The sequence below is a fragment of the Procambarus clarkii genome, chromosome 94, assembly GCF_040958095.1.
Source record: "Procambarus clarkii isolate CNS0578487 chromosome 94, FALCON_Pclarkii_2.0, whole genome shotgun sequence".
Taxonomy (NCBI): domain Eukaryota; kingdom Metazoa; phylum Arthropoda; class Malacostraca; order Decapoda; family Cambaridae; genus Procambarus; species Procambarus clarkii.
Genome location: NC_091243.1, coordinates 3,706,374 through 3,718,422, shown reverse-complemented (window position 1 = coordinate 3,718,422; position 12,049 = coordinate 3,706,374). Strand labels below are relative to the sequence as shown.

Below are 12,049 nucleotides of genomic sequence, written 5' to 3'. Positions count from 1 at the left end.
GATTGTGCTGCTCCATTACCTCACACAACAACACCAAGTGTATTGGCTTTCGAATCTATGCAAGGAACTTTAACCTTGTTGTTAATATGTTTTCACATCTCATATATACGATTCATTTTTTAATTGGTTAGTTTCCCCACAACACACATCAAATTCATGCCATGTAACCATTCAGTATTGATTTTTGGGGTCGGGCTCATCTCCTCCCGTCTTGTGCAGGAAGTGCACAAGACGCAGAAGAGAGCGAGCCAGCCGCCGCCGCCAGCCAAGAGGTCCACTGGAGCAGACAGCAGCGGGAAGAGTAAGCAACAGGTGAATGTGACCTACAGCCAGGATGGGTTTAGGTGAGTATTCTGCTTTAGGGATCACAACCATAAACTATAAATAATGGCCGCTGTCTTTATGCTATAGTTGTTGCCAATCGCGTTGTGATGGTTGTACACACACTGCCGTTGATATGGTACATGTGATGGCTGACCAGGCAGGCATAACCCATTCATTATCCACGACATTTGAGGATTTTATTAATTTTTGCTCGACAAAATGACCGTGGAATGGGAACATACACACAAAAAAAGAATAATTGATACCTCAGAGCTCTATTTCATGATTAACAATTCATACTATGTGTAGATATTTCTTTGAGAGAACTACATAACCTTCACATAACGTAGCGTATTATGAGAACGTATCAGATACAATTGTTGTAAATATCCGCCAGACACTGGAGTCCGATGGTTTCAAAATCAAGAAAATAACACCATTGATACTAGGATAGTGGAGGTTCACTACCTGGCTTACGGTATAGTGAGCCCAATCATTATCTCAGCCGGCATAGTTGGGAATTTGCTCACCATTCTAATCCTCTGGAATCCCAAATTCAGAGGTAAGGCGGAAGATTGATGTTTTAAGATACAAATGAATCTTTTGTCTCTGTTTTAACACAATTTTTCTTTAATCACTATCAGTTTATAATAATTTTGAATTAATGATATAATAGTTTTAATATAGAATGCCGGTTTTTTTTTTATTCAAGATTACATAGTATACCTTTCTTGAGGGTAAATATGAAATTCTTTGTCCTCAGGCGTGACGTACAAGTACTTCGTCATCCTTGCTGCAAGTGACTTGATAGCTCTGCTGTGTTCAATATCTGTGTTTGTGCACATCGTCCAAGAAGCTACTCGCTCCTACACTACAGCTGCCTGGTACTCCTACTTGGAAAATTATTTTGTGAACGTCCCAATGAGCACTTCGGTGTTCACGGTGGTTTGTGTGACGGTGGATCGTTTCTACTCCATCTGTCGTCCGGCCAAATTTTCCACTATACACAGTCCAAAATTTGCCTACAAAGCACTTTTCCTGACCTTCGTGGTTTCTGCCGTTGTGTGGTTACCCGTTTGCTTCCTCAAGACGCCAGTGGACGCCGGTGACTGTGAGTCGTCGTACTTTGAGCCCCCTGACGACGACGAGACCTGGTGGGTGGCGTGCATGAGGTATGACACACTAGCGGAACCTTGGTACCTAATGTACTCCTGGAGCAGACAGACTATAGTCACATTCATCCCAATCGTTGTGATAACTGTTCTGAACGCTATGACAATCAGAAGTTTTATCAGATTGAGCAAGAGACGGAAAGAAATGATAGTTAACTCGGTTTTGGGCAGCTCCTCGCAGAATGCTTCAACACCCGGGGAAGGTAAAATGGTTGAAGAAAGTAACCTGGTCTACCTCCTGTCTGCGGTGGTGCTCACTTTCTTCATCACTATGGTGCCTGTGGGAATATTTAATGCAATGTATACCGACTACCTTTCATCTGCGTTTAAGTATGAGGTGTTCAGAGCCCTGGCTAATGACCTGGAAATCCTTAACCATGCTCTAAACTTCTACATGTATATTTTATGTAGTAGTCAAATTCGTCTGACGTGTAGGACATTCGTAAGCCAATGTGCATCCGCTGTATATAGTTTTTTGCAGTTTACCTTCTTAGTCTTTATTAAGCGCCCCGTGAGGAGTCCCTGTACCCCCGGCTCTTGTGTCTAGTGGCCGTCACTCGGCACCAACAATAGCGACACCCCGCCAAACACACACCGAAACTACGACGTTGGTACAATGTTCGAACAAGTTTTAACACCTAACCAGTTATAACAACCAATATAGTAAGTTGTAACAGCGCTCTAATACGTCATAAACACGATAAGCCAAGATGTAACAACTTTATTGCAAGTTGTAACAAGCTGAAAATAGACAGTTTCGGTTTGTGTTTCCAGGGACCTTGATTGATTGAGACAAAAATATGAACTGAATAAAGAGTGCAGACCAAGACATGTAAAAATGCTCGGAAAACTACTTTAGTTGTATAGTTGAGATTGATTCCAGTGTCTTATCTTGAGGTTAAGGTCACCGGAAAATTGTGTTGTAAATGCAGGCTAATAAGAGTTGTAGCGATAAAGAAAAATATTAGAATATTCTTCCAAGTTACTGAAGGAATGACTGCTTTTCCCCTCAGCGACCTGCACGAACACACACTATACCCAGATGGAAAGATTATCATCTAGAAAAAGTGCTTAGGTTGGGAGAGAAATGGAACCGGGTCTCGAACTGAGATATGAGGACAAGTTAGGGAACAGTGCCCAGCCACTTAGATCATCGGGGATCGAACGCCAACACTGGGGGGGGAAAAATAAAAATAACGACCAGTATGCTAGACATTTGTCAAGAGATTCCCCCCTGAAGATGTGATCCTTGTGAGCCATAACTGTGTTACTTGCGCCTGGGTCTCCACTCTGACAGGTTTACTGCTGCTAAAATTCTTGCATCTGCAGTTTCAGCGGTCACGAATCATAACGGCATTTGGGTATAAATCCTTATTAACAATTGTTAATCTAATTTGTCCTATGTAAAATTTTTCTCATGCATCTCATTGAAGCTATTTTGAATAAATCCTCATTAGTAAATAACTAATTTTACAGCCCATTATTAAACTTAGATCACACAATGCTCTTTTATTGAATATATATTCTACCTAACACGGTAAACAATGTCCACATCTTCAAGCCCAAAGGCAACTTCTAATCATTTTGTTTTGCATACAAGTGCACTAGAAGCAATTTATAGGACAGTGGGATGAAGTGTTAAACGAACCATTAGTTTGAAGACGAAATAAAATCCTCACAACATTAAGGAGGTTATCCATCTCATCCCAACTCTCATGAGAGGTGTCCTGATTAAAGAGTCGTGGTTCATGCAGGTACGAAAGGCTCGTAACAGCTGCAGAAGGCAATCCATCTTAACCAAGGGAATCCGAGGCTGTCCTTGATCTGATCACATTTACCTGCCTTGTATTATATACGTGTCCAAAAGTGCTTCGGTGTTATTATTATATGTCTGAGTAGTAATGTGGGTTATATGTGTATATGTTGATGAGTGTGAATGTGTGATGGACACGTGTACATATCTGGGTGGTTTATGGATCTGATGATTTATCATAATAGTGATGACCAGGATAAAATGAACAGCATATTGGACGTTTTAGATGCCATATCGGATTCCTCAAAAGCTTTGGTTTGTGGTCTCAATGTGATGGTAGGACTCGACGATCTCGTATTGCCCCCAAGAAAAATGGATGATTATTATTAAGCCGCCGGCTTCCTGTCCCCCTCCCAACCACTAAAGACATGCTGGCCTTCGGGTAAAATTCAGGTAAAATTTATCATTGATGTGCTTTGCCGGTAGTCTGTCCTCGCATCCCAGCTCTTAATCAATCTTCATAATACTGTCGGGTTCGTTCTCGACACACAATCGAGAATTCTGGGTTCGAATCCCAGGTGGGACAGAAATGGTTGGGCATATTTCCTTTCACCTAATGCGGCTGTTCACCTAGCAGTCAGTAGATACTCAGATACGCAAGCATTATTTTTAAACAATAATTTAAAACTATCTAACATCAGGTGGGACAGAAATGGTTGGGCATATTTCCTTTCACCTAATGCTGCTGTTCACCTAGCAGTCAGTAGATACTCAGGAATTAATCAGCTTGTTGTGGGGTTGCATCCTGGGCGAGGTCAGTAATTCGACCTTTGGGGTTGTGGGGGGGGGGGGCTCGATAAAAGCCAAAAAGTGTATGAATACACTCTGGCTTCCTGTCCCCCCGACATAAATAATATAATATTTAGACCATGGTAAACCTTGAGGTTAGCTTGAGGTGCTTCCGGGGCTTAGCGTCCCAGCGGCCCGGTCGTCGACCAGGCCTCCTTACATAATGAATGATTTATAATGAATTCATAATGAATTCACATATGGGTCGACATAATGACATTATTTAATGAAATGACATAATGAATATGCATAATGAATTATTTATTATAATATCCACGCTCAAACCTGTCCTCATATCCCAGCTCATAATTTATTCAAATTGAAGTAAGTTTGTGATAATAAAATACATACCAAGAGAATATAGTAGTTTAGGATATTTGTATCCTTCTAACACGCTAGTCTCCAGTTCCAGTTCATGTAGGGTATCCTCAAATCACTTTACTTGTTCTTTTAAGCTTTGATTGCGTTCTATTCATAACAGCTGAGGGCTCTGTGCTCATGATTACATAGCTCAATGAGTAATGTTAGATAGTTTTAAATTATTGTTTAAAAATAATGCTGTGTTTTGTGTACAGTTGCCTGTTCTTTTCATTAAGTTTCCCCTGCTTTTCCGTTTTCTCTGACTCGTTTCTCTTATAATTTAATAATTCATGTTATTATCTCTGAATGCATGTGTTTATATTTTTTGGGGTTGTATTTTATTTATCAGCAATATTATTAGAGCTTGGGCCCGGCTGCCAACATTAAAAACGAGCGGGCATACCGAGAAACCTTAACATTATTGTGCTTCCTTATACTCCTGTCATGTTTTCCCTTGTTTAATCTCACAACTCATCACTCTTGTTGTGTCGCCTGCATATCGGCCGTCCTTGATCCTTTCACTTATTTGTTTATGTTCAGTTTATGGCCCTCTTCTTTTTCTCTCGGTTCTTTGAGTTACTTTTATATACATTTGTCTGTCTTTTTACGTATTTTTTTAGGCTACCTTGTTCCTCAATTTTCTATGTCCGTTTTCTCTTATCCTTCATTCTTGATTAGGTGGTAAAGAATTTCAAATTATTCTTTCACTTTGGATTTCTCGGTTTTTCTCTTCTGTTCTGCTACTCTTCCACGTACTCCTTCTTACAACATCTCCTCCGGCCTTAGGAGACAATTTTATTTATGGCTGGACGACCCACCGTCGTGACACAAGTTGGCTTTGACCAGAACGTCTGCCATTGCCCAGTTCTCTTTAGTCTACGATGCTTTAATGTTTTCTTTGACACCGTTTTCACTTCGGACTCATAGAATCTGGGCTTCCATGCCTTCGGCTCTTCAGGCCGCACCGAAGAAGTTCGACCATCAATATATTTTTAACTGAGGGCAAGTATCACACTACGGGCCTCGAAGAGGACAGAGAGCCACGGACTTGTCAAAGGATCCCCATTGGTCCTGATTTTTATTAGCTGGATTTTAAAATTCCACACAGTTTTAGCAGCATTGAACCACCACCACTTATTAATCGGTTGGAATTAACAAAATTACGTGATCTAAATTCCAGTCGAATTTCTGCACTGCAACTCATTTAATTGATTTTCTTGAGGGTCAGGCACCCAGGTTAGGCTTATATCGAGGTCCCATCCATATTCGAATTATTGACCCTTCACAGGATGCGACCCCATAACAAGCTAAGTAACTCCTGGGTACAGATTTATTGCAAGGTGAACAGGAACATTAGGTGATAGGAAACGTGCCCAGCCATTTATGTCCTGACCTGAACTTGAACTCTGAATTCCCGATTGTGAGTCGAGAACGAACCCGACATGCGGGATATACAACGGGATGTATCGGGATATACAACGGGATGTATCGGGATATACAACGGGATGTATCGGGATATACAACGGGATGTATCGGGATATACAACGGGGTGTATCGGGATATACAACGGGATGTATCTGGATATACAACGGGATGTATCTGGATATACAACGGGATGTATCGGGATATACAACAGGATGTATCTGGATATACAACGGGATGTATCTGGATATACAACGGGATGTATCTGGATATACAACGGGATGTATCTGGATATACAACGGGATGTATCGGGATATACAACAGGATGTATCTGGATATACCACGATCAATTCATAGACTTCTTTTAATTGTCATTTGAAGCCACTTGAAGAGTCCCGTAAGGTTGTGCCAAGAGGTAACACTAGTACCCAAGTGGTTCCGTCTGATATTGGTACCACTTGCAGAGGAGAAAGTTGTCGCTATTTTCGGTTTCTGACTTCGTTATCTATCTGGTCCTCTTCCTCCTGGTTTCTCTTTTCTTGCCATGCATTTTTTGTTTACATGTTCAGTGATGACACAGAGTACTTCATGTTCTGAATGCCATCTATGTTTTGATTTTGGGACTACTAAACGTTTTCAGTGGACATGTGTGTTGTGACCGCTGGTACAGCTGGTGGGTGGCGTTTTCAGCTTCCTGTTCCCGCACTGATAAAGTGGTTAACGGTCTCACTGTGTGTGATATGACAACAGTACTTTAGATTGTCTTAAATGATCAGAGTATCAGTGTATGGGTGTTAGGGTCAGCTGGCGTTCTCTTTATGTGTATGGACCACACAGTTTCCACTATTGAATAAGAACTTTCAGAATAAGAAGTTTCATATGCCCGAAACGCTTTGCGTAATAGTGGCTTTAGGCATTGTATGTACTAGCTCTATCTATAAGTACACGAATCTTTGTAAAAATTTCTTGTATGTACCTTACCTAAATAAACATTTATTTATTTATTATTTATTTAACTGTGTTCTCCTCGAACATGTCCCTCTAATAATACATATCGAACACATGTATCCCCTAATGTATCATTAGAAGTTGCACGGAAGGAGTGTGAACCATTGCATTATCATCTCTCTCTCCCCTGTAAGTTGAAAAGTTAAACCACCTTCCTAGGTCTTTAGTCAACCTGCAACAATGATAAGCCGACGTCATTTTGAGTGAGCGCTCCCGAATGGAGGCTGGTGATCGATTTCTTTGTTGGATCTATGGTTACTTATCAAACAGGAAGTCGTCAATATTGTTTCAAGGGTTTTGGAGTGTACCAACAGACTTTGAACTAGGCACCCTACAGAAAGGTGTCCTCAGCCCAATATTAGTTAATTTTTAAATATGCTCATTTTTAAATGAACTGTGCCTAGTACACTCAACGAATGCAGGCGATGAGTCACAATAACGTAACTAAAGTATGTTGACCAGACCACACACTAGAAGGTGAAGGGACGACGACGTTTCGGTCCGTCCTAGACCATTCTCAAGTCGATTGTGGGACTTGAGAATGGTCCAGAACGGACCAAAACGTCGTCGTCCCTTCACCTTCTAGTGTGTGGTCTGGTCAACACCCAACGAACTTCATTTGCTAGGTTTATGATAAAAAGATGCATACCAATGGGAATACCAACATTCAAAATACTCTAAACTCCTGACACGAGTCTACTCTACTAGACTCGTGTCAGGATCTTGGTCTTGTCTTCTAAGCAGAGAAAAATACGATTCTAAAGTGGCGTCAACCTAGTCGGGGAGAATTTTACACTCGGTGAAACTGTTGGATCCCAAGTTTAACCTCGAAAACAGATACAAATACCATGGTCTTGAGGCCTCACTGTATGGTCGTCTTGCAGTCAGACACTCGTCGGTATAAGGAGGCTCAAGGGTCTCAAGACTGTGACATAACGTCACTCAAACATTGGTGCAAATGCCAGGATAGTGAAGTTATTTTATTATATATGTCTATTCATTTTAATTTTTGTGCTAAGGTATACTAGTATATTAGTGACCATTCAAATTGTAAGATATATGGTAAGTTTCGGATTTAAATATACAATATTTTAAGATGTGCATTCTGCAGTGTGTTTAGACCAGCCAGAATTACTAGTCAATTGAAATCAAATCAAATTGTTTACTCATAAATGTCTGTACATTTGTATTTGGGAAAAGGTTTCATAAAAAAAAAATTACAGTATAATAATTTCATTAGTCACAATAACAGCATAACACGAAGAGAATATCATCAAAATTTGAAACTTTATAAGTAACAACCTACACTTATAATTCAATACTGAGTTAAACAGTTGTATAACAGTGTGAATTAAATATATATTTTTGGCATAAAAAGAGGAACCTAAATTTACTATTTGAAAAGTGATATAAATTGTAATAACATTGTTTGTATCAGATGGTGCTAAACCATCATTGCTATAAAGTAAACCACAGTTGTAAATGTGTGTAAACTTGAGGAATTTACACATTCGAGGGACCGCTGACGTCACCGGGAGGGGTGAGGGGTCAGCCCACCGTTTTCAGACTAAACTGGAAAAGGTCCAAAGGTTTGCCACCAGACAAATACCCGAACTGAGAGGTATGAGCTACGAGGAGAGACTACGGTAATTAAACCTCACGTCACTGGGAGACAAAAGAGTTAGAGGGGACTTGATCACCACATACAAGATTCTCAGAGGACTTGATAGGGTAGATAAAGACAGATTATTCACCACAAGGGGCACACGCACTAGGGGACACAGGTGGAAATTGAGTGCCCAAATGAGCCATAGAGACGTTAGAAAGAATTTGTTCAGTGCCAGAGTGGTTGACAAATGGAATGCATCAGAAAGTGATGTGGTGGAGGCTGACTCCATACACAGTTTCAAGTGTAGATATGATAGAGCCCAATAGGCTCAGGAACCTGTACACCTGTTCATTGACAGTTGGGAGGCGGGACCAAAGAGTCAGAGCTCCAACCCCGCAAACACAACTAGGTGAGTACACACGTCCCCAAGATACAAACCGTAGCAGATGTCTAGCTCCCAGGTATCTGTTTACTGCTTAAGGAACAGGTGCATCAGGTAAAAGAAACTTCACATTTGTTTCTGCATGGGGCTGGAATCGAACCTGGGTTATCTATCTTGAGGTTATCTTGAGATGATTTCGAGGCTTTGTGTCCCCGCGGCCCGGTCCTCGACCAGGCCTCCACTCCCAGGAAGCAGCCCGTAGCAGCTGTCTAACTCCCAGGTACCTATTTACGGTTAGGTAACAGGAGCATCAGGGTGAAAGAAATATTTTGTCCATTTTTCTCCGCCTCCACCGGGGATCGAACCCGAAACCTCAGGACTACGAATCGGAAGCGCTGTCCACTTAGCTGTCAGACGAGTGGTACCGATAACTACTCTAGCAAAGTTTAACAGCGCAGTATGGAACAAGAGCTGAAAGAAATGTTCTGAAGTCCTCTTCAGAGGTTTCTATTCTGTCAAACTTCCAGAAGAGTGAATTGGGCCAACCGCTGCCGGTCTTTCAGACAGCTTTATAGAATTAAATGAGGATTTCAAGTGGCATTTCACTGAATTCAGGCGGAGGCGGGAACTCCTCCCCCGAGCGACAAAATACATTTCCTGGTGGCACTTTACAAATGGCGGGACAATCGACGTTAAATCACGACACAAAACAGTCGAGAATTCTTCTCACAGCTGATCGAGTCTCGCGCCGTGAGCTAACAGCAAAACATGCTAAGCCAAGTTGGATTTGGAGAGACATGCAATGCATTTCTTGCGTTCAGCAATAACCGCCTGACCATCACATGCTTCGGTTATGTGAGAGAACAATTGCCACAATAAACGAAAATGAAAAGAAAAAATAATTGATAAGTGTTAAAAAACCAAGTTACGATATGGAAGACGACAAAATATTGAAGGAAATTATGACAATTACTGAGCATTGATCTGTCGTCTGGCGGAGAGAGAGGGAAGCTAATGTGTAATGAATAAACGTCTGGCGTGGTGAGTAAAGATATTGAAATGATTTTGTATACTTCAGTCATGTCACGCTTTAATATTCACATATCCAGAAAATGCCTATTAAGCTTATTTCCTTTCTCTATGGTCGTACAGCGTAGATGAACTAGCAATTAACAGGTCACAGATTTTGTTACGCAAAAGCAGCAAATTTTTGAGAGACATCTTAGTTCTTGATTTAATAATAATTTTTAGCCACTAAGGTATCTGTTTTTAGAGGAAGAACTACTTCAATGTTTACCTGAAAATGGGACTATTAGAAATTTATATAAATTAACCATATAATAATGTGCATGCAACTTGCATTACGAAGTCTTATCATAAACCAAAAGTTGATAAAGGACGCAATGTAATATGATAAGGTGACTTCGCAGTCCCGATCAAGGTTTTCTTCCCAATCAAAAAGGAGGGATTATACAGTTAATTTTTGTCGGTCTCTGCATCCCGAAATAAAGGCCAAATGCTTTGGCCTTCGCTATGTTGAAGGCTGCAGTCGTCACAGTATGGTATCTGCAGTGTGTGTGTGTGTGTGTGTGTGTGTGTGTGTGTGTGTGTGTGTGAGTGTGAGTGTGTGCGCGCGCGCGCATGTGCGTGCGTGCGTGTGGGGGCCGCTAATCGCGGCCCGCAGCTTCAACCAGTTCTAACCCTTGATACACTGCGATTCTGACGTTATCCACCTCAGCGTAAACAAATTTGTAGATTTATTTAAAATTAAAGACAGTGGAGATCTGGCGCTTCCTCGGGCTAATAAAGCTGAGTTTCTGTAGCTTAGGGGTTATTCATTTTTGGCTAGGTAGAAACCACTTGAAATTTAACGCCTTTAAAATTGCGAGAACGGTCTGAAGAACGTTCTACTGCATCTTCTACACCTTTTACACACCACTATCTGTTCACCCTTTTCTCTATATAGCATAAAGGCGCACCACGGGCACTGCCGAGGGTCGTAAGGGCACAGGGTTATAACACCTTCCCAAGCAATCATTTACGTATGACAAAACCTCGTAGCGTTGATCACCACTGGGAGGTTCAATGTCGTCCAATGGCCTTATTGCCAACAGAGGCGCTTCCCTGCTGGTTCCTTTGGGTCATATTTTGACGTGACGCATATAGAGTGGGATATTCCGAGGTGAAGCGTCGCCCCGGGACCTCTACACCACACGACCAGGAACACCACTGGGTTCACCTGGCCAGGTGAACCCAGGTGAATCCGTTGTTTGCACCTCAGCTCCTTACATGAACCGGTTGATGAGTTTTGCAAACGCTGGCCTCGAGCGAACTGCGATAAGTGGTTATAACTTCCAGCGTTAAGTACACGGTCAGAACGGGGATTAAAATCTATATTCGAAGGAACGTGTCTGATTTTCTGTCTGTCTGGGGTGGGCGGCCAGGATAGTTGAGTTTGACTCGAGCCAACTATCCGTGGCGAATTGTCATTGTATAGCGAGTGTCACAGGGTGGTAAGGGGACGACGCCCATGCCTCTCTTTAGGGGGAACTGCCTCTCTATTGTGACAACCAACGACTCGTAAGAAGTAAAAAATAAAATGAAAAGAACATGAATGGAAGGAAGAAGATTTGATAGGAGACCAGGAGGGAGTCCAGGAGGGAGTCCAGGAGGGAGTCCAGGAGGGAGTCCAGGAGGGAGTCCAGGAGGGAGACCAGGAGGGAAACACGGAGTAAGAATTGGAGGGGGAGGGAGGGTAGGGATAATTGGTGGGATAATGGGAAACTGGAAGGGAGGGAGTGATGTAGAGAATGGGAGAGACCCGAATGAGAGGGATGGGCAAGAGGGAATGAGGGCTTGGAGGGAGATTGAGAGAGAGGGGGGGCCGGGGAGGTGGGAGGGAGAATGGTTAGGGAGGTAGGGAGAATCCTGCCTCCCTGGAAGGAAGGGATAAACGGAGAATCGAAAAAAATGAGAGTAGGATTTAGGGAGGGAAGGCAAGCTGGGAGAATTTGAGGGAGAGAGGTAGAATGGCAGGGAGGGACAGGGAGAGTGAAGGCCGCAGGGAAGGAGGGAGGGAAAATGGGGAGCATCGAGAGAGAGAGAGAGAGAGAGAGAGAGAGAGAGAGAGAGAGAGAGAGAGAGAGAGAGAGAGAGAGAGAGAGAGAGAG

At 42.2% G+C, this 12,049-nt stretch overlaps 1 protein-coding gene across 1 annotated transcript; it reads left to right on the top strand.

Moving 5' to 3' along the window:
- Window positions 1-216: 216 nt before the first annotated feature.
- LOC123747265 (probable G-protein coupled receptor B0563.6) lies at window positions 217-2,998 on the top strand. Its single transcript, XM_045729307.2, has 3 exons — window positions 217-344; window positions 722-886; window positions 1,088-2,998. Exons 1-3 carry the CDS (start codon window positions 335-337, stop codon window positions 2,041-2,043), a joined length of 1,131 nt encoding a protein of 376 aa, XP_045585263.2. The 5' UTR covers window positions 217-334; the 3' UTR covers window positions 2,044-2,998.
- Window positions 2,999-12,049: the final 9,051 nt, after the last annotated feature.